A 23,159-nucleotide genomic window follows, 5' to 3' on the forward strand; every position below is an offset into this window, starting at 1 on the left:
AAACACTGGAATTCCAAAGGGCAGTTAATTATATCAAAGATGAGGGGGAAAATGAGAGATAGAGCCTAAGTCACTGAAGAAAGAAACTTGGGATTTTCTATTGGAAGCTCCTAGTGTGACAAAAAGGTCACCGCTCTGACAAAAAACACACCGCTCCCATCTAACTTCTCCTTTTTTAATTAACATTAAGAAAAGGGAGGATTTTTCTCAAGACCTTTGCGCATGGTATTGTTATTTTTTTTTTCAGGCGTGACTTAGAGTAAACGGAGATCCATTCTCATAGACAGAGCAGAAGTTTGCTTCCCAAAATATAGCTCGGAGAAGACATCCAAGGATTCTTTTCTTAGAAACCACCCTTTCCCCTCTTATTATGAACAGAAATCAGGGATCCACAGAAAACCGGACAAGCCAAGAATGCGAGAAGGTGCTTTATAGCAGGGGTCTTCAAACTTGGCCCTTTTATGACTTGTGGACTTCAACTCCCAGAATTCCTCAGCCGGGCATGCGTGGAATTCTGGGAGTTGAAGTCCACAAGTCATAAAAGGGCCAAGTTTGAAGACCCCTGCATTTATCTGGCCCAGCATGATCAGCCATGAATAGTAGACATTCTTGAGAGTTTCAGACTCATCTCCCAGCCCCTTCTGAAGACCCCAGGATGGACCGTGGAATCCTTTGCCTGCAAAACATGTACTTAGCTATTTTCTAAAGAGCTATTTGCAACCGTAAAGCAAAAGGTCTCCAAAATTGTCCTACCGTTGCTACAGTGTCAGAGAAATCTGCTGTTCAAAGCGGGAGGGGGAAGAAAAACATCTAAATTCCCTTTGGATCTTCTCAAGATCTCCAACCAGCTTGGTTAAAAACGGCCCTTCCCCTTTACACCTCTCCTCTTTAAAGCTAGAAGTGTCTGGGAATGCTTAGACAGACCGAGACACAGAAGCTGCCAATCAATTAATTGGTGGGGGTGGCTTTTTTCAGCCTCTGCTATTCAGACTGAGTGGAGGAGAAGCTCAGGCAGAGCGCAGGGAGGAGTCAAGCAAGGAATCACCCTGGAATCATTAGGTTGACACAAGCTGTCTCTAAGTCCAATTCCTCTTGAATTCCGTTAACTCTTCTCTAGTATCCATTTAGTGCTGATTAGATTCTTGGGTATAGGCATGAACAATAAATCAGCTTAACTGGATACTCAACGCAGTTAGTCCTCAGCTTACAACAGTTCGTTTAGTGACCGTTCCAAGTTACAACGGCACTGAAAAAGTGACTTGTGGCCGTTTTTTCACATTTACGACTATCGCAGCATCTCCACAGTCACATGATCCAAATTCAGACACTTAACAACTGACTCCTATTTGCGACGGTCTCAGCATCCCGGGGTCATGTGACCCTCTTTTGTGACCTTCTGACAAGCAAAGTCCATGGGGGAAGCTGGGCCCACTGAAGAACCATGTGACTAATTTAACAACTGCAGGGATTCACTACGGCAAGAAAAGTCATAAAATGCAGCAAAATTCACTTGGTTGTCTCGCTTAAGAACAGAACTGTTGGGCTCAATTGTGATCGTGTGTTGAGGACTATCTGTGTAACCCAGGGGTAGGCAACCTTGGCTCTTTTATGACTCGTGGACTTCAACTCCCAGAATTCCTGAGCCAGCATGGGGGAACTTTGGCCCCCTCATGACTCGTGGACTTCAACTCCCAGAATTCCTGAGCCAGCCACACTGAGGTTTCCAAGCTGAGCCATGCTGGCTCAGGAATTCTGGGAGTTGAAGTCCACGAGTCATAAAAGAGCCAAGGTGGCCTACCCCTGGTATAGCCTATCAGGAATTATTATAATCTCTCAGGAATGTTTTGACTGTAAATACAGGTAGTTCTCGAGTTACAATCATTCGTTTCGCGACCATTCAAACTTACAACAGTACGGAGAGAAGCGCCTTACAACCAGTCCTTGCACTTACAACAGTTGTAGCATTTCCCCAGGATCACATGATCAAAATCCTTTTCTCTAAGAAAGTTTAGCCTCACACAGAGTGATGCCATCCATTTTTTAAATCCCACTTCTGGCATATTTCCCCCCCCCCCCGATCCTGATCCCTGATCCAAAGTGTGATATTTCCCCAATCCAAAGACCAATTTAGCCTAGATAATATTTAATTCAGGAAAGCTGGCTGAGCAGGGATTTTATTTTATTTATTTTTAACATTCAAGATGTCCCCTAAGTCATGTTATCATTTCACAACAAGGCTGTGGGAGTCTGTAAGAAGAACTTAGTCAGGCATCTTCTCGTGCTGTTTAACCTTCCTACGCATCCAGGGTTATAACTAACTCCAGGAGGTGCAAAGCACCACCTTAAACACACATAACATACACAGGGATGCGTGCACAATTAATCTGCACAACCTAATTCTTCACTTATTCCCAGAAACGACCATCAGAAAGGGGTTGAGCCTTCTTCAGGCTGCTGTCCAAATACTTTTATTTGAATTCCACCCGGAAAAATGACAGCGGCAGCTGGGTCCCTACCCAAAGGAACTGCCATGAAAGGAAAGCAAAGATTCTCGAAAAGAATTTGTAATGCGGTTGACCTCAAGGAAGTAAACTCGAGTACACAATAGCTACCTTATCTCGTTCCCAGGTTGTGTGTTTAAGGTGTTTCCTGTTTAGCCTTCTGCTTGAGTTCACCCATTGAAAGGGCTAGCACAGAAAAGGAGAACGCGCATGGGTTATGAAGCCATGGCACCCAGAAACCAGGGCTGGGGGGGAGGACCCCCAAAAGATTGCACCCCAGCAAAAGTTGCCTGCAAATTGCCATTTTTTAAAAAAAACACGTCAGATGGAACAATTGCATTTGTGGGTTGAAAAGGTGCGGTTTCACTGGGGTTCAATGGAGTGATAGGTCACTCAGCTGCGGTCAGACAGGAGAGCAACCAAATCCACTTATGAAAGGTCTAAGTCAGCAACTTCATTGTTGTTCTACCTATATTACAAGAATCTTCCCTGACTGCTTGCCTTTCCCTGGAAACAACCAGATAAGGTTTCTTGGTTGTGGATGGTTCTCCAAGCTTGTTTCAATATCATTTCTGAACATTTCATTACCAAACTAGGTATCTTCATTAGCAGGGTTTACTTGTCCTATTCTCCTTAGCTTATAAATGTCTTGTGTGCCAGTGGGGTCAGCTGGCCGTGCGATTGGTTGTTTGTTTGGAGCTACATTTGAATTCTGGGCAGCTGATTGGTTCTCTTGTTGATTGGCAGTTCGAATGTTCGAACGAGATAAGGTTTCCTGGAACTTGGAGGGGAGAATCAGGCTTATGCTTCTTGCAGCTGTGCAAGGATTCAAAGCTAGTTCCCTGCTTGACCCCCTCCTTCCTGCCTAGCTGGGAGTTTCCTAACAACTGCCCAGGTTGAAAATGTGAAGAGTTTGCTATCCTGGATGGGGTTCAGGTTACGGTTTGGATGAGAGCAAGCTCAGACAGGGGATACTCAGCCCCTACCAAGATGGCCTTCTACTTCCCCTCACCTTGACATTTCTGTGGTGTATCCGCGAGGGTTGGCACTTCACACTGCTGGTGTTGCAGCATCCAGTGCATCGCTTCACTTCCACGCAGGGAGGCCATATCAGAAAGTTTGCCGAAGTCGGATCGATTTGGCTCCGAGGAATCTCATAAATGACCGTCCGCGTCTTGCAGACTGCAGGAATGGCTTCCTCTGTAGAAAAAAATGAGAAACATGATAGAAAGGTGCAGCTGGGGACTCAAGACTAGAGCACTTGCTTTGCATACAGAACACCTTGGGTTCGATCCTGCCATCTCTGGGTTCATTTGCCCCCAAAACTGGCAAGAGTGCTCGAAGAAAGACAGGGAAAATTCAGACAATCAGATAACTATTTGGTACTGAGTGCCCATGTTCCTATTTTATCGATTTGTCCCAGGTACAAAGAATCAGGAGTTGCAGCTCACAATATTTATTGCTCGTGCAAGAATCTGATCAACTACAGTTCAACACCAAATTGGCACCAAATAAAGGTCAACTGAATTCAAGAGGTGATTGGAATTGGATCACTTGTGGCAACATAAGGACTCTCGGCTAATGATTTGTTTAACTCCACCCCCCAGCTCTGCCTGTTCTTCTCTTACATTTGATTCAGGAAACTTAGGTCCTGTTCCATCCCTCCATAGTTTTAGCATGCTTCACAAAGTACGGTAAGAATAATATCCCAACTTGTATGAATAGCAGTGAAAGGTCTGGAAATATATATATTTATAGTAATTTCCCTTCGTATTACAGCCAACTACTACTCTGTTACTTTCTGTTACTCCTTTTTTTTCCAACTATGATGGCCATTTATTCCTTGAGATGAGATCCTCATCATACTTATTCCTGTATATTTTGGCAGTGAATGTATTTGACATAAATAGGTGGCTGAATCAGTTCCTAAAATCGTGGAAGATGTTGGCTTTGGGCTGGAAAGAACCAAATTCAAGTTTCCGCTTGATCATCAAAGATGCTCTCACTCAGTCCAGTTCATCCCATAGGATTGTTTTGAAGGTAAACCTAGAGGACAATCTAATGGATGTTCTAGGGCTCTACAGAAGAAGGAAGGTATATAAAGGCTACTCCTTTTCCTTCTCTTAATCATCTAATAAAATAACAGAGTTGGAAGGGACCTTGGAGGTCATCTAGTCCAACCCCCTGCTCAGGAAGGAAAACTTATACCATTTCAGATAAATGGTTGTCCAGTCTCTTCTTAAAAACTTCCAGTGTTGGAGCATTCACAACTTCTGGAGGCAGGTTGTTCCACTGGTTGATTGTTCTCACTGTAAGGAAATTTCTCCTTAGTTCTAGGTTGCTTCTCTCCTTGGTTAGTTTCCATCCATTGCTTCTTGTCCTGCCTTCAGGTGCTTTGGAGAATAGCTTGAGTCCCTCTTCTTTGGGGCAGCCCCTGAGATATTGGAACACTGCTATCCTGTCACCCCTCACCCTTCTTTTCATTAAATTAGATCTATTCTCTTTCTCCTCGTAAGGTCGTAATATTGGATGAGACTCCCTCAACAATTGCCTTGTTTAGCAATGGACATCCTGGTCCAATTGTGGTTGAAAGTTGAGGACTGCTTGTAGTATCTAGACCATCTCAACATTCTACTTGAGAAGAAGGCAAGCACAGAACCAAGGCAGAGGTCCAACAGGTAGGCTCCCCAAAGGATGAAGAATTATGGAGCACACTCTGTTCTTAGAGGGAGCTGAGATCCCAACACATCTAACCCAGAGAAGCAGAAAAAAGTGAGCCAGGAGTTACACAAAAAATCAGCAAACAATCTCTCTTGCAAGAGGCAAGTCTTGTTATTTCATTCAGTTTTTAGAGAACCCCAGTTAGTTGCAAATCAGTGAACTAAAACAACTATCAAGCACCACATTCCCTCACTCAGATTTCACCAGGAGCGTGCAGGAACACGAAAACTGAATGTCAGGCATTTTTTCAGCATATTATAACCCTGGAAGATGACCGAGCTATTTGGGGGGGGGGGGACACAATGGCATGTAATCTCTTTTCTGTTTATTTGCAAAATATTTTCCTCTATTTTAGGCTTTTTTTAATTATTATTTCAATTCGACGCCAGCCACAAAGTCCTTCCAGAGATTATTCCCTGCCGTGGTGCATTTAAAAAAAAAAAAAATCTCAATTCTTACCAACACTTCTTTTTCTGCGAATAGATCTAGGGTGGTTTTCTTGCAACAGCTTAGCTGAGTGGATCGGGTGGGAGATCAGATTTGTTTCTGCTGCATCGTCATAGCCTAAGAAATGGAGGGGAAAAAACAGACGCCAAACTTTCAGGATTTCAGATTAAAGATTGCTTTCTTTGGTTACTCAAAAAAAGTGACATTTAACCAACATTCAATTCTTTAGCCAGCTTTTTTTTTTCCCTACGGGGAATCAACATTTTGATTTCCTGGTTCTTTCTTCCAGGACCATGAATGGTGACTCAAACCCAGCATTAGGAATTCTTTTTTATTATTAATTATTCTGGAAATGGTTGCTTTTCGGATTCGGCCATTCAAAAATTTCATATTATTATTTACAGTGCCAGGAGATTTGTCGCGACACTAAAAGCAGCCACATTTTTCAAGTAAAGCTAAGATGGTCCTCTGTAGACCCTTGGGTATGGCTCTGCTGCATTTGGATACGTTCTTGATGAGCTTCCAAAATGAAAAGATCTTTGGAGACTCTTGTGAACATGATTTTTTCCCCTTCCAGCAGTCTATCCAAAAGGAGAAGGAGGAGAAGTCATTGAGAAGTGGGGAGAACTGTAGCCAGAAGAATGGATACTGGAAAAAAATTCATCAGTCCCACATCATGAATGATCCTTCTCTGTCATACCCAATTCCCACCTTTTTCATTCAGGTGGTCTCCCAAAAAAAGAAGAAGGCCAGATCTAAGCTCTAAGAACTATACGCAATATCAACTAGATGGTGAGAAAGCCGCCTTCTTCCTCAAATCAAAAATTTCGCCCCTCTTGTTTGTGAGAAGCTCTTCCAGTCTGCTGCAAATTCAAGACTCTCTCTTATATGGCCACGAATTTTGCCCCTCTTATTTGTAAGTTCTTCCACCCTGATATACCAACCCAGTACACCAAAGTTTTGGAGCCAATACAGTTGAGTTCATACAGCTACTCTTCCATTCAACAGGCCCTGATGTTTACAAAAAAAAAAACATCTGGCAGCAAGTTTTGAAGACTATTTAAGAGGTGAGGTCTTCTGCAAACCTGGCTCACAGATTTATCTTCCATGCAAGTAAGTATCTGGAAGGGAGGACTTTGAAGCTGTCTCCCAAGATAAACCAGTCTGAAAATGTTTGGGAGTCAAGTAACAATCAGACTTGTTTGGACAGGAATGTTCGACAAAAGTATTTGCATTCACTTCCCTGTGCAGTCTAATTTGATGGCACTGTATGAAACCATTTCAGAACGTTCTTGTGTTTTATCAGAGATGTCAGGTTTTTGTTATCACTTTTGGCTTTGGCGCAGATGATCTTAAAGGAAGATTAGGATCTTGATCTCTTGCTCACTCACTCGCTCGCTCACACATACACAAGTGCAGACACAATGGGAAGAAGGTATTGGGTTCACTAAAGAGTCAGAATTTCTATCCATACCATGAGGTAGAGGGAATCGTCCTCATTTTGAATGAATGCTTGTTTATTTTTTTTATTTTGATTCCTATAACTAATTGGGGGGAGAGGGGGGGAGGGAGGGAGGGAGGGAGGGAGGGAGGGAGAGAGAGAGAGAGAGAGAGAGAGAGAGAGAGAGAGAGAGAGAGAGAGAAAGAGACCTAAGGTCATCCAATCAGCTTTAATGCCCAAGGTGGGACTAGAACTCACCTTCTCCTGGTGGTTGGCCCAAAGTCACCCAACTGCCTTTCATGAATAGGCGGAACTAGAACTCACAGTCTCCTAGTAATTGGTTCAAAGTCACCCAGCTGGCTTTCATGGCTAAGGCAGGACTAGAACTCCCAGTCTGCTGGTAATGGGTCCAAAGTCACCCAATTGGCTTTCATGAATAGGCTCAACTAGAACTCACAGTCTCCTGGTAATTGGTTCAAAGTCACCCAACTGGCTTTTATGCCTAAAGCAGGACTAGAATTCACCATCTCCTGGTGATTGGCCCAGGACGCAAATGCCAGAGGGACAAAAAAAAAAAATCAAAATGGTGGCTGCCAATGGCCCATTTTTCACTTACCCTAAACTCCCAATAACTATTTTTAGGCACAAGGGAATCATTTCTGCCAATCCAGCAACCCTATACTGGTAACTTTACTTCAGTTATTATGGAGAATGGAAGACCAAGATGAAAAGATCCATCATTTGGTCAACTCTTAAAATGTATTGTGCTTTTCAGCGGTAGGCTAGCTTCCAAATTCTTGGCTTACTGTAAGTTATCTGCAGCTTAACTCTCAAAGTTGAGGGGGGGGGTTGATGCAGAATCCTTTTTTTCTCACTCTTCATCCATAGGACACTCTTTATTCCCAAGCCTGCCCCCTCCAGAGTCCCACTAAATAATCTTCTCATGCCGAGGAAATCTGACATTCATCTGCACAAAATGCAGGCATGTTACACATACTCGTGGGATCGTAGAAATACAGTGGCCTTCCCTCACCTAAGATGCCTCAGAGGTTGGGGTGCCAACTGAGAATGGTAGTTTCCTAATATATTCGGATAATAGAGCGTTGGGAGAAGGCACACCAAAAGATCATTTGAGAAGTGAAATGGGTTCGATCAACAGAGAAAAGGAAGGGATGACAGATAAATAAGCAACACAAATGTCCTTGGCAAACTATTTCAATGGAACATGTAGTCAGGTTTAGAAGTCAGGTATGGTCGGGTCCAATTAAAGGCTTGAAAAGAGAATGTCCATGAGATTAAAGAAGGAAATGTGTCCTCAAATAACTTTGGACATCTCCTAGAGGGACATGACTGTTGCAGAAACCAACAACAAGTAGTTAATTTTTATTATATGATAATAGTTGGCACAGTTTCTGCCTTTAATATTCTTTTCAGAAGACTTTATGAGGCAGGTGAGGCTGACTGCACACTCCCATTACCACAACTTCTCCCCTGAATTCCTCAAAAGCAGGTTAAGCCAAATAGTGGTTGCTTTCATTTGCATTGATCCCGTTGTTTGGTGGAACCTCAAGAGTTGAACTTCTAGGGTGGCAGAAGAGTCAGATGGTGGGGTGAAGCCAAGAGTTTCAGCCAAGGAGCTAGCCACAAACTCTTCACAACCTGAACAAAATCCCCAGCTCTTATGTGGTATCAGATAGACCACAATTGATATGTACCTCCAGAACACAGATGGTATTATAAGCCTAGATGAATCTACATCTGATTCTGTCCTGGTGCAAAAACTTGCATGAAGTGCCCTATAAGACACCACCACCCTCATACCAAGATCCTAATCTGGTGTTCCAAACCAGCCTTCTCCAAAGCAATTGCCTTGATCTGCAGGTTCCAGAATTATAAGAGTTGGTGTTGATACATCTGGAAAGCATCCCAGTTGCTTTAAATACTACAACACGCTTAGGAGACGTTGGAAGGAAAATCAATGATCAAAATATGGACCTGGAGAGTCCATAGCTCCATGACAGAGCATCTATTTTAAATTGACCACGTTCAATTCTTGACCATTATTCAGCCTGGAGAAATTCCTACCTAAAATTCAAGAGAACCTATGTCAGGTAGTGTTGACACTAATGTGCTGGATAAACCAAGAACGACTTGGCGTTTCATGTTTCTTTGAGTCTCATCAACGAACATAAACCAAATCATCTCTCCGGTTGACCCTGGATGAACTTGGGACCTTCAAATAAATCTTAAAAATACTCTGCAATTCAGTTTATTTCTGATACAGAGAAAGAAAGTAAGCCAAGCACATACAAAGAATTCCTATTTGGACATCCTGCTTATGGTCCTCTTCAAATTTGGAGAATAGAATAGAATAGAATAGAATAGAATAGAATAGAATAGAATAGAATAGAATAGAATAGAATAGAATAGAATAGAATAGAATAGAATAAGGAGGGATGGTAGCTTGCTTGCTGGCTAGTTGCTGCAGAAGAATAGAATAGAATTACAGAATAACAATGAAAAAATGGAAGAAAATAGGATCATAGGACTGGACAGCCCCCTACTCAGGCAGGAAACCCTATATCATGTCAGACAACAGTTGTCCAATCTCTTCTTTAAAACTTCACAATTTCTGGAGGCAAATTGTTCCACTGATGAATTGTTCTAACTGTCATTTATTGTCCACTTTCATGCTGATCTTTCTAGTCACAAAAAAAAGAGAGAGAGAAAAGGTGAAGTGGGTGGTGATGAAGCCAAGCTTCTCCATAGATGCTGACCTGTCCTTCTAATAGACCCCAGACAAGGTCTGAGAAAGAGCTGGACAGTGCCTTGAATATTATCAAGACAAGCCCTCTGCTGATGCAAAAGTAATAAAACCAACATTACTACAGCATTCACAACAGGTGGCAGATTCTGAAAGCGATAGACAGAAAAAGTCCTCCCTCCTTTGAGGCAATTACTATTATGAACGGCGTGTACCACCAGGAGATTCTACCAAAAATCCAGGCCAAATTCTCCTTTTTCTTAAAATATGGACCCCATTGGTTTAATTCTTAGTCTCTACAGAAAAAAAATAGCCCCCTCCCTTTGATCTAGCTTGCAAACCTGGGTCTTCATTAGATCTTCTCTGAGTTAAACATCCTAGCTTTGTCTGGCTTTCCATGACCATCTCAAGTCAGTCAATCGCTATTTATCCCCAATAAAATTCACAATTTAAATGCTCTATGGTTTCTTTTTTTCTTCTTCTTCTTCTTCTTCAATCTCTCACCCCAGATTGGATCATGAAACTAAAATGATAAGAGAACAAGTCACGTACAGAGTCTTGGGAGAAATGTACAACGATCAGTGGAAGAAATAAATAAGAGAGTCGTCTTTCAAAGCCGGTAAAATCTCCCCTCAAAAATGTGGAGATCCACAGCCGGAGGGCCTAGACTTATGATGTTTAATTACCGCCATTTAATACATACTATCTTCTTGAAAGACTTAAAAAATACACACGATGATTGCACCTTTCCGTCAGCACTGTGACAATGCAGCCTCTATTCATAATTTTTTTTCCCCCTTTCTGTTTTTTTTCAAAAGCCGGGAACAAAATGAGAACACGCCACAACCTGTTGGATTGGCTTTCTCTGTCTCTCGCTTTGCAGAGAACAAACTCTTTGCAGAGAATGGCAAGATTTCAAATAATGGCACCTGAAACAACCACACGGATCAAAGAACCACGAGAAAAAAGACCTGGCATTCACATCACATATCGTTCATATCATATCAGAGGAATGACAACAAAGTCTTTGGGCTTGGTTTCCAAGTCGTCAGACGATTCCAAAGATGGACAAGTATGACAATATCTTTCCCTTGATTGTTCTCATTTTTGTGACCGGCCGCCCCCTGGAAGGCTGTCCTTGGCTTAAAACTATTCATTTAGCAACCGTTCAAAATTAGGCCCTGGAAAACAAGTGAGCTACAACTGGGTCCTCATCTTTACAACCATTGTAGTATCCTCATGGTCACATGATCAAAAATCGTGGCTTTGGGCAACTGGCATGTATTTACAATACTTGCAGACTCCTGAGAAGATCATAACCAAGGAAGCCAACAAATGAATCAATCAAGAACAAATCAATACAAAATCTTCATTCCAAGTATGATTGACCAGGTTCTGATTATTGTATTTTCAACACATTACATGAAGAGGAGGAGGGGGGAAAGAGGGGGGGAGGAGGGGGAGGAGGAGGGAGGGAAGAAAGGAGGGAGGGAAGAAGGGAGGGAGGGAGGAGGGAGGGAGGGAGGGAGGAAAGAAGGAAGGGAGGAAGGGAGGGAAGAAGGGAGGAAGGAAGAAAGAAAGGAAGGAAGGGGAGAGGGAGGGAGGGAGGGAAGAAGGGAGGAAAGAAGGAAGGGAGGGAAGGAAGAAGAAAGGAAGGAAGGAGATAATTAGCAACACGGTGGATGAATTCAATTATCATGATGATGAGGGCACCATTGGGAGCGAATCATTTCAGGAAACATTGATTGATGTGGATCAACCCTGGCTCGTTGGCATATAATCAATCAAAACAACATTATGCAAAGAACAGAACAGAAAAGCAGTCCTGAAGACTAAGCCAAAGGAATTAAACCACAAAATAAGAGAAGGAAACAGCAAAAACTGGTCTGAATCAACACTATCCCCCGTGTCGCCCTAATTTTCTATCCTTCCAAACCATGCTTGAATCCCCAGATCTATACGCTATTTGATGCAGTATTTTCTTAATTCTTTTTTTTTAATCACCCTCTCCCTTTTTGAGATCTTTTTAACTTCATCAGCCATACTTTCCCCCCCCCCCTACATTTGTCCTGCTTGATCCCATCCTTGACCCAAGTATCTGCATGGGAATATTCATAGCTGTATTACAGGAGATCAGAAGCCTCTTTTTTTCTACGTCACTTGAATTCTAAAACAGATCTTACGATTCTCCAAAGCAAATTGGTTACGGTGAATGCTTGCAAGGCCTTTTCGTTCTCTGATGCCCAGGAGGCTGATTGGTGCAATACTCTCATAATAACACAATACCACGAATAGTCAGATTCAGCCTCAAAAAGCATGGAAAAGAAAGGAGAGCGTGATGCAGCAAAGAGACTGGGAAGATGGCCAGGCACCGTCAAACAAGGCAGAATTACAAATGCACCTTTGCCATGAAAGTTGGAGAACTTCAAAGAAATTCCTCCTGTTTTCCCCCCAACAGCCACCCAGTGTGGTGACTGAGAGAGCAAACGTGACTGGCTCAGAGTCACCCAGCTGACTTTCATGCCTAAGGCAAGACTAAAATTCATGTCTCCTGGTCAAGGTCACCCAGCCAGCTTTCATGCTTAGGGTAAGATAGAACTTAAGCAGGAGACCCTATACCATTTCAGACAGATGATTGTCCACTCTCTACTTAAAAACCTCCAGTGATGGAGAACCCACAACTTCTGGAGGCAAGCTGTTCCACTGGTTAATTGTCCTCACTGTCACTGTTAATTGTCCTCACCTTAGTTCTAGGTTGCTTCTCTCCTTGGTTAGTTTCCACCCATTGCTTCTTGTCCTGCCTTCAGGTGCTTTGGAGAATAGCTTGACTCCCTCTTCTTTGGGGCATCCCCTGAGATATTGGAACATTGCTATCATGTCCCCCCTCGTCCTTCTCATCATTAAACTAGACATACTCTGTTCTTGCAACCATTCTTCGTCTGTTTTAGCCTGTTTTTCTTTTTTTTCTTCTCACCGTGAACTATCACCAAAGATTCTTGGACTGTTCATCATTTCCCACCAAGCTTGATCAAATCTGGATCTGTTCCTTCCAGAACTCCAGAAGAGATCACGAGTCCATTTAATGAATGGCCACCACTCTGGGTCAGGAGAAAAAGTCACCTTTTACACACGTGTTACCTCACTCATTATAATAATTCCCCTGGTTCAGAATTTTATAGTATTGGTCGTGAACTTGGGACTTTCAAGAGGGCATCGGGCCAAAAGTGGATGCCGGCTTCAAGCCTTCCCCAAGCAGATCAAAGCAACCTCACGAAGGAGCAAGCAATTTTATCGTTCCATCCAGAAGTCACGGTGGGACCGCACCTATCAAGTAGTATGAACTTTGGAATATTTGTCAAGATGCCATGAGGTGCTATGGCAACCATTACAACCCTCACTGTAAGGCGTCCACTTAAAGAAGAATGAATAGAAGCTACAGGTAGTATTGATTTACAACAGTTCATTTACTGACCCTTAGACATTACAACATCACTGAAAAAAGTGACTTAGGACCACTTTTCACACAACCATTGCCGCAGCCACATGGTCACAGGATCAAAATTCGGACGCTTGGCAACTGACTCACAGTTTCCAAGCTTCTGGAGACACGCAGAGTGCCACCGTAGGTAGGGTGAGATAGGGAGAACTAATTGGACCCAGATCAAGATATTAACTTAGTTTTCCCATTCCTGCCTTCCATTGAAGACCTATATACTGCAGAAACCAGGAAGGGCTGTGAAAATATCTACAGACCTCTCCCACCCTGGACATAAACTGTTTCAACTTCTTCCCTAAAGACGATGCTACGGGGTGTTGCACGCCAAAACAACTAGACACAAAGACCGTTTCCCCCCCCCCAGTTAAACAACTAATTCCCAAAACACTGTCTTATGCAGGGCAGGGGTCTTCAAGCTATAACATTGTGCAATATATGGTAGAACTTTGTCCTCATAGATCTTGAATCACTCTGCCTTTGCATCAGCCCGATCCAGCTTAAAAATAAGAGGCCCTTTGATGACCGCTACTCAATTATGGCTGTGGGTCAGCCAGCCTTTAATTTTGAGCATATGAGTAAGTCTACAGATCAGCTTGAACTCACGGCGTTTCCTTTTGAAGCCAGTTGAGTATTGAGTAAACCCAAATGGATTAAACCAAACCAAATCAACCAGTGTTTCTCAACCTTGGCAACTTGAAGGACTTCAACTCCCAGAATTCCCCAGCCAAGCAGTTGAGAAACCCTGAAATGAACTACACTGCAGAAACCTGGCTTAAGATTTGGGGGCCAGGAACAGGCTGAACTTCAGCAGGAAATTCTCTCAATGTTTTGAGTCAAAATGTCATGAGAGAAATACTCCAGTAATTGTAACTGTGGTGGCCTTAACCTATGGCTGTTTTGCTATGGTGATGTTTGAAGACGTCTGGCATATACAATGAAGTCAGAGCAAATTCCACTCTTATGACAATCGTTCTTTGATTATAGTTTTAGGCTTCCAAATAGGCCTGGCTAGGATTGTGGATGTGTGGATATGATTAGTCTCCCAAAGATTTTACATGCTCGTGGATTACGACCCTTCAAATATAAATTATCTTTCTGAAGCCCAGCCTGTAAAACTGAAGGACATGTCAGGCTATCCCACTTTGGGATCATCTGTGCAGTTCAAGAATTCAACATGAAAAACCATTGGAGAATAGCTTGACTCCCTCTTCTTTGTGGCAGCCCCTGAGATATGGCACTGCTATCATTTATTTATCTATCTATTTATTTATTTTTAAAAAATGCATTTTCGGCTCCCGAGGCCTGAGATGGAGGCTACCACTCAAAGGGGTCTTTTTTTTCCAACCGTCTGTGGATGCTTTCTCAGCCGCCACCAAAAATATAGCAAGAGAAAAGAACTCTGCTGTCCTATTTTTATTATGCAGGAATATTTATTTAGATCATAATCCGCTGAATTGATTCATCCCGTAAAAAGACAGATAATCCTGAGGAAATGCCTTCCTCTGTGAACAGTCCTAGAAAAGCATAAGAATCGAATCGTCTGTCTGTGGATCTCCCAGGAACGAGCTAATGAGAGTATCTCTTAAATCTTTTATACACCAGGGCAGGATCAATGTTTTTAACAAAGCCCTGAATGTCTCAGCCAATTTGCTCCAACAGCTAAAATGATTTGTGGAAGTTTCTCTTTCTTATTATCCTGCAGAGCAGTGAATACATTAAATACCTAAAAGATAAAGACTCAGAAAAAAAGTCTTCTGCTGGAGAGGCTGATCATTTTTTTTTTAATTTTTTTTTTTTTACAAAGTGCTCTGTCATGCAGAAGGCTGGAGGGATGTCTGGCAGCATTTGGCAAAGCGAATCCCAGAGCAAACTTTGTTTAATAAAGAATCAATATCAATAGAAGAGAATATTTGTAGCCAAGGCTTGAATTGGGGGTCCATGGTGCTCTCTGGGCTGGGTTGTTTTCTTGCAGATGTTTCATGACCCAAATGGGTAACATCATCAGTGCTAGAAGGGAGGGGGTCTGCAGAGAGGAGGAGGAGGAGGAGGAGAAGGACGAGGACAATGACTGTGGGGTCCTTGGTGCTCTCTGAGCTTGGTTGTTTGCTTGCAGATGTTTCATGACCCAGCTAGATAACATCATCAGTGCTAGAAGGAAGTGGGGTTTATGGATAGAGATGGAGGAGGGGGAGGAGAGGGAAGTTGCAGTGTCCTGGGGGGGCTGTCACGTGATCCCCTTTTGCGATCTTCTGACAAGCAAAGTCAAAAGACAAACCAGATTCACTTCACAACTGTATTACTAACTTAGCAACTGCAGGGACACATTTAATGACACAGCAAGAAAGGTCATACAACGGGGCAAAATACACTTCACTCTCTGCTTAGCCACATAAATTTGGAGCTCAGTTGTGGTCATAGGTTGAGGACGACCTGGACCCTAAAATTCAAAAGTACACAATCCAATGGGACAATGTATTTCATGGGCACTCAGTGCAGAAGTGCACATTAAATGGTTTATCACAATTCAAGCATCTCTTGAGTCCCATTGCATTGCGGCTGCAATAGGAGTGACTGTAGGAGCTAGGCACTCTCTGCTTAAACCAAATTGTAGGGCGCTCTAGCAAAGCTTAAAACTAGATAAATGCTGTTTTTTTTTTTAATTTGGAAAAGGCCCTTGTTTGCTCGCCCGCTTTTCAAGAGGTATTCCGTGATATTGTGAGTCTTTCAGCTTCTTCTTCCCGGCGCTCAACAAACACAGCTTTAAAATATACACAAACACACACAATGAAACAGCCACACAATTTCCACAGCTGTAGATGACCCATCCTTCAGCTGTTCAATAGACTTTTGTTTGCCCAGTACACAAGAGTTCCTCTCCTTGTCTTTGTCTCTTCTGGCTAACAAGAAAGGGCCAAGCTTTCTCAATCTTTTCCCATCTTCAACAGGGGAGAAGCTGGTTGCACCACACTTCTTCTCCAGAAGATCATTTACCTGTTTGCTGGCATTTGTGTGGTAATCATCATCAATTCTGGGGATTCTTTTAAAAAACACTTGGCTAAAGTCTGTAGCTCTCCATGGGGGATCCTTGGGAACAGCAACTGACTTCACAGCATCATTAAGCATAATGATGCAATGATGTTCATCATGTTGATTCAGGGCTTGTTCCAGAATTCTGTATCTCACCTAACCTGCTTTTGGATCCCAGCTGTGATATGCGCACCAATGGCAGTCAACCACTGAGCCATTACTTTGCCACCTATTTGATTCCACTCTTTAAAATTAGAACACATACCTAACTCTTCATAGTCCACCTTTGAACTTCCAGGCCTTTCCCTGAGTGGTAGAATTTGCAAGGACAAAGAGTAGCCTAGATTTCATGCGCTCTGTTATTAAATTACAATTTTGTTTATTTAGGCATGAAATTTCCATGGGCTTCAATTCCTACAGATGGAGAGCAGCTTAGACATCATAAAAAGGGTATTTAATTTTCTCTCCTGCTTCATAAAATAACAACTTCTGGAGAACTTTGGAGGGTAATGCGCAAGATTTTCAGCAGCTCAATCGGAGCATCCATCCATCCATCCATCTCCTTATATCATGAGCAGGAAGAAAGGATTGTCATCTTCAGGACCACAGAGAAGAGAAAGGAACCGGTTATGGCTGGCTGATATGTCAATTCTCTAGAACAGTGGGGTCTCAACCTTAGCAACAATAAGATTTGTGGACTTCAGAATTCCCCAACCCACAGTTGAAACCCACATGCTGACTGGGGAATTCTGGAAGTTGAAGTCCACCCATCTCAAGGTTGTCAAGGTTCAATTGAAAGATGGTTTATCAAAAAATTTACAGATGTTACACGCACAGTCTGTTATACTCTGTCCTGTTATAGAATGTATTTTAAGTTTCTGTCTTTCTTTCTGTAACATAAGGTAATAGTATTAGCACTGTTGAAGTCAGGGAAGTTGAATCATGTCCATTTTTGTTTTTAAAATGTACATTTAATAAAATCTGATGAAAAAAAAGGTTGTCAAGGTTGAGGAACACTGCTCTAGAAGCATCGGTTACCTAACCTTGGTTGAACTCTTTCTCCCAGAGGTCATGATCTCAAATCCACTGTATATTCTGTGGTAAGAGTGTGGTGTTATCATTATTGATGCTCTACTGCCTAGTATAAACCATTAGATATGTCTTTCCCCCCAACCCCTGTACACACCCTCCCACAAGTTGTCTTCTGGAGATGGTGGTCATTGATCAACTTTGCCACAGGGATTCTGTTTTCTTTTTTAAAAAAACTGCTTTCTTTCTTAGATTATATATAATTTCTTTCTTAAAGCATGAGCTCACTGGTGGGTGGGATCTACACTCCTGTTTGATATCCTAATGACTCATGGATCTTGTAGCTGCTGCACATTCATGGTTGAGTTTGAGGTCACCGTTGTTGAATTCAACAGATGTTTCTCTACAGATCCTTCTTTGATGGTAGTTGGTCCTTAAGAACCCTTTGAAGGATGCCCTTCACACTGTCATATTCACCCTTGTTTTGCTTGCAAAATCCAGATTTCATTGCAGATTCAGAAAACCTGAAATCAAGCAAAATTTGGGAAGCCAAGAGAGCAAAGAGAAACTTTGCAATATAAGGGAGAGATTTAATTCACTCTTGTTGAGGATTGAACTTTCTCAGGTCCATCAGAACCATCAACAAGCTACAATCGTACAGGAATCATTTCCAGAATAATGTTGGGAAGCATTATATCAGAATAAGCTATCAAGTTAAGAAATTCCATCTGATTTTTTCCTATCTTCTATGAAGTCAGTCTGACCTAAAATAGAACCCTATCCAACTTTCCCACAGATCTTTCACCAAGATTCTGACAAACACAATCTGCTCACATCAGCTCACATTTCTGGATTGGCTTTAAAGAGTAATGCATAGACTCATATCCTTCTTTTCCCCAATTCTGGGTCCAAACCTCTGCAAGACTCATGAACTCCCAAGAGGAATAACCAAGAGGAAGCCTATTTGTGTGTCATCATGGCGTCTGGGCTTAAATAATAGGAACTACAAATACAAAATTGTCAGCCTTACCAAGTAGACCAGACAGGAAATAAAAGTAGATAAATTAATTCTACCTGATAGCAAAGCTACTTTGACAGATTCTTGGAGGCCTAAGAGGAAAATTCTCCCACCATCTCTGCCTATATCCAGGCGATGCTGTCTTTTATCTCGGAGGTCCCCAACTTTTTGGGCACCAGGGACCAGTTCCGTGGAGAGAGGTTTTTCCACAGACAGGAGGGGGCTGGTTTTGTGTGCTTGCCTGCATCCTGCAAATGGGACTTTGCTTGTTTGTGTGGCCCGGTTACTAGCATGCCGTGGCCCAGTACCAGTCCATGGACCCATGGTTGAGGATCCCTGTTTTATCTAACCATTCTCCTGGCAAATTATGGGTAAAATGAAGCAATGGTCAGCATCCTTTTCATTTCTGAAGGAAAGGATAAGATGTTAAAAAGGATACTATCAAGCATGGAAAAGCAATCCCAACTCAAGAATGGATGCGATAATTGTTGTTTAAACTACAGTAGGAAACCACTGTGAACAGCAAGCAGAGTTGTTAAGGATGCATTTACAACTTCCGTCCTGGCCCATAGCTGAAAGGATGAAATTCTGGACAGTTGACAAATATAAACCAAACACAAGTGAAGATCTGACTTCTTGTTTGCTGAAGGATCAACGGGGAAATTTCTTCCTTTTTTGCCTGGATTTTCCTGTTTATTAAAAAATTGTAGACTAAGACATAGGGTTCCAGTTCTACTTGAGAGTGGGGTGGGGGTAATTAAATGGTCCAGAGCTGTGAACTAGTTTGATCTTTTAACAGTCTCCTTGATTTCTCTTTTAATGATAGAACCACTCCACCAGCTCCTGCTGGGTTCATACAACCCCAAATATCTGGGTTGAAGAACCACAATTCCTATGTTCAACTCACATATCCTGCTCAAGTCAAGCATACAACATCTGAAAAGGATGGACCAGGTTCACACAGGATGTGAAGACAGTGGCCAAAGTGATGGTCTCAAAGACACAACAATGTTTTTAGCTGGGCTTAACATGATGCCAATCTAATCCGAGTGCCCCAATGAGTTTCAGCAAAGAAGACATGAAGCCTTCTGAAACCATTATCTTGGTTATCAGGATATCACGGAAGGAGGGGAACAGAGGCTAGTCAATAGCAAAACACCGGAAAGAGAAGATGGAAGTAGAGCAGCTTCTGCAGAATGGTAGTCTTCCCAAACTTTGTATACGCCATTGAATCTTAGCTACAAAGAGCATTATGAGCATCTATTGTTGGCTGTGACCATCAAGCTCTTTCTAACAACAACCAATTGATAGCCACCCATACAATGAGGCTTTCAAGGGAGAGAAAAAAACACTGACCAAGACAGAGGAGGCAATGATATTATTTAATGCTGCAGACGAAGGATAAGCAGATACTGACAGTATCAACGTGTTGGAAGTTTGGTATGATGCAAAGGTTAGGGGCGTAACACTGGACCCTGGGAAGCTCTCCTTCCATGAGCACAGTCTACTAGATGACTTGAGTTGGCCATCACTTCTCAACCAAACCATCATCAAAGGACTCTTGTTGGATAAATTAGAGAGAAAATCTCCTACCCCTCAGTGCTATCTTGAGCATCTGGAGGACAGGTGGAAGGAAAACAGAAGATCTTCATGTAAGAATGTAGCCACTAACAGAAGTGGAAAACACCAAGAATGATCCACATCTGTTGAAAGTACAAAGCTGGCCTTCGGAGGAGAAACGTGGATCGATCAACAGCTTAAAAGGTTTTGGAGGAAGATCTGAAAATGGTGTTGAGGGTCCCCTCCCCCAACAGCAGCCTGGATATGCAACAAAATAAATAAGGTGATTGCTGGACAAATGCTTGTTGAGTCAAGAACTACCTGTACTGTGCTTTGTTCAATGGAGTTTCTGGCCTAGACTGTTGCAGGAACCCGGCCAATAAATTACAAGCACATGTCTATCAATAGGCATCCAACTTTCTGACATCCAATGTTCAAACTCTGCCAGACAGTATAATGTATCCATTGCCCAGGACAGTCTTAGCCATCTACTGTATTTAGCTCCATTTCAAAAAAAGCCATGAAGAGCTAGTCCATACAGATGAGGTCATCACTTACTGCCTCTCAAGGGTGAGAGAGGCGAAGAATTTGACGTGGCTGATGAAATGCTGCAGTCAGAAAAAAACAACTCTCAACCGTAGCCAATATCAACTCCGATCTGCACAGAGATCCTTTTTAATGACGATGAGTGATGTGTTGGGCCAGAAGGTATCAACTCTGTTGTTGTTGGGTCTCCTGTGTGTGTCTGGTCAACCACCCAGACGGCAAAGATGGGTTAGGATCGGGTGTCAGCCAAACTTCTGCCGGGTTTAGACTTCACAGAAGAAGGTTTGAAGCAGAGTGACCTTCTCCCCCTAGCCACATCGTCTCCAGATCGCATTAAAGTCTGCAGGAGGTAGTCCCAACTCGGTTAGGTTTATATTCCATGAATCATGGATGCTCTAAATCTCCATTGTGCCACCTGTCAGTGTACACTGGTGTTCCCTCTCCTAAGCTTTCAATGAACAAATTGATAATATTGTGGAGCCTTTGGTCCTCTCTGAGCTTGGTTGTTTCCTTGCAGACACTTCATTCCCCAACTAGGTAGCATCATCAGAGCTAGAAGGGTGGGGGGGTTGCTCTCTGCTTATATAATGTAGCTTGCCCTACAGGCAAGTCTTGTGGAACGAGTCCAATTATATAGTTGGGTCATGAAACATCTGCAGGCAAACAACCAAGCTCAGAGAACACCAAGGACTCCACAGTTCAACTTTAAGGTACATATTTACCCTTCTACTGACAGTTTTGTTCTTGCTGAAGTCTATACCAATTGGTTTCAAACAACGTAGTGCAGAAAACCATGTGGAAAACCAGGGATCTTGATTTGATGGAGCTTTGCTTCAAGGACTGAAATGAATTCAGAATGACGGAGTTGGAAGGGACCTTGGAGGTCTTCTAGGCCAACCTCCTGCTCAAGCAGAAGACCCTATACCATCCCAGTAAAATGGTTGTCCGGTCAATTCTTGAAAACCTCCAGTGATGGAGCACCCACAACTTCTGAAGGCAACTCGTTCCACTGATTGCTCTAATGGGAGGGCAAATGATGTCCCCTGCATGATGTCATCTTACAAATGTGCTTGGGAGGCACAATGCCCTCAACAAACACATCCTCACTGCCAGTGCTCGTGGCCATAGACCTATGGCAACCCAAACATCCCTCTGATGCTCTATCCTAAGAATGGCAATATCGGAGCATAACCCAATAAGCACAACATCATTCCAACTTTAGCCAACATCATTGGCCAATTATATGAAAGCATAAGGAGGCAAGATGCTCCCAGCTCATGTCTAGTCTCTAGTAGATATTCAGATTATAGCCGGTTCTTCCATGCAACGTGAGGTCTTTATTACATGAGGACAATAGGCTTGGAGGCCACACAGTACATCAAAAAGAGCACTCTCCACCAACATCTTCCTGAGGTCCTTAATTGTTGACTCAACCTATCCAACAGCAGGGTTTGTCCAGTCCTTCTCAGACAGAAATACTACCTCTTGAAGTCCTAGCCTAAACCTATCACTCTCCCTGTAGATAAACCGTCCTCTGTCGATACTCATCTGGACTGAATATCTCAAAGTCTTCCTTTGGAAGAAGAAGAGCAGAAAAAAAAATGGAATTAAAGATTGGCCAATCTTGACTCCACACCTCATTGCAAAGCCCATGGCTAAGAAGGACGCATGTTCTACCAGCAATTGGAAAAGAAGGTCGGTATATTCTGCTCATCAAAAATTCACCCCAGAGAATAAGCCTCCAGCAAGGACTGTACTGACCCAGCGCTCTTGTCCATTCTGCAAAGTTACAGGAAGAATTAAAACCCAAATTGTCTGGAAGGCAAACCAGGAAAGGCCCCCACTGATCAGCACAGAGTCCACCTTGAAAAGGCCGCCTAAGCATTACATGCGCGACTGTGAGCTGCACGGAAAAAGCAAGCAAACAAACGAATGAAAACAAAATCAATCTAACACAACAGGCTCCCCTTCTGAAGGGAGAGCAAACAGGCTACCCTTGTACAAAGTCTCCTTTGAGTTAGTCAAGGGTCTGGTCATGCATTTTTCTTGGCAGAAAAAGCAATTTACCACTGATTTCTTTAGTGGTAAAACCTGGGACTTACAGGGGTCTCCTGTCCCAAGATTTAGCCAGCTCTGACCTTGATTCAAGGTCTGATTCAAGGCCTTGAAGATGAAGTGTGGAACTGTCTTTAGGACAGAGGCCCTGCTGGGCCTGTGAATGACCTGCCAAGGCCACCAGCCTGCCAAGGGGACAGGCCCCCAAACCAACAAATGCAAGCAGATTTTCCTTGCCATGAATTAAACGGCCTGCCTAGATCCATAACAATTGTTCCCTTCAGCCAGGACAGAAAAATGACATTTTTTTTCCATCCCCCCCCCCCCCGCAGGAGTTTGGAGGCCACAAAAGTGAGATTTTTCAGGGTTGAGTTCTCCCCCTCTCCCCCCTGCAGAGTTGCACGCTGCTGCCCTCACACTTGCGATAAAGGAAAGGAAAAGAAGCTGGTCAGGGAAAGCATTTGCCTGCTTGCCGTACCACCTTGTGCAAGTCCACGGAAACGAAGAGGAAAAAGAAAAAAAGAGAAAAAAAAGAAATAGGCACACCGCAAAAT

General features: G+C 42.9%; 1 protein-coding gene across 3 annotated transcripts in view; it reads right to left on the reverse strand.

Annotated features, from left to right (window-relative positions):
* The window catches only part of PDGFA (platelet derived growth factor subunit A), a 41,462-nt gene that overhangs the window by 11,927 nt on the left and 6,376 nt on the right, over positions 1 to 23,159 (reverse strand). For all 3 annotated transcript variants that reach the window (XM_039360468.1, XM_039360466.1, XM_039360467.1), the window contains exons 3-4: positions 5,682 to 5,786; positions 3,514 to 3,701 (exon numbers count right to left, since the gene is read on the reverse strand). In XM_039360468.1, coding sequence (XP_039216402.1) covers positions 3,514 to 3,701; positions 5,682 to 5,786 — 293 coding nt within the window. The remainder of the gene's footprint in view (positions 1 to 3,513; positions 3,702 to 5,681; positions 5,787 to 23,159) is intronic.

The sequence above is a fragment of the Crotalus tigris genome, unplaced genomic scaffold, assembly GCF_016545835.1.
Source record: "Crotalus tigris isolate CLP2741 ecotype Arizona unplaced genomic scaffold, ASM1654583v1 scf7180000019173.45859301935:6455823, whole genome shotgun sequence".
Taxonomy (NCBI): Eukaryota; Metazoa; Chordata; class Lepidosauria; order Squamata; family Viperidae; genus Crotalus; species Crotalus tigris.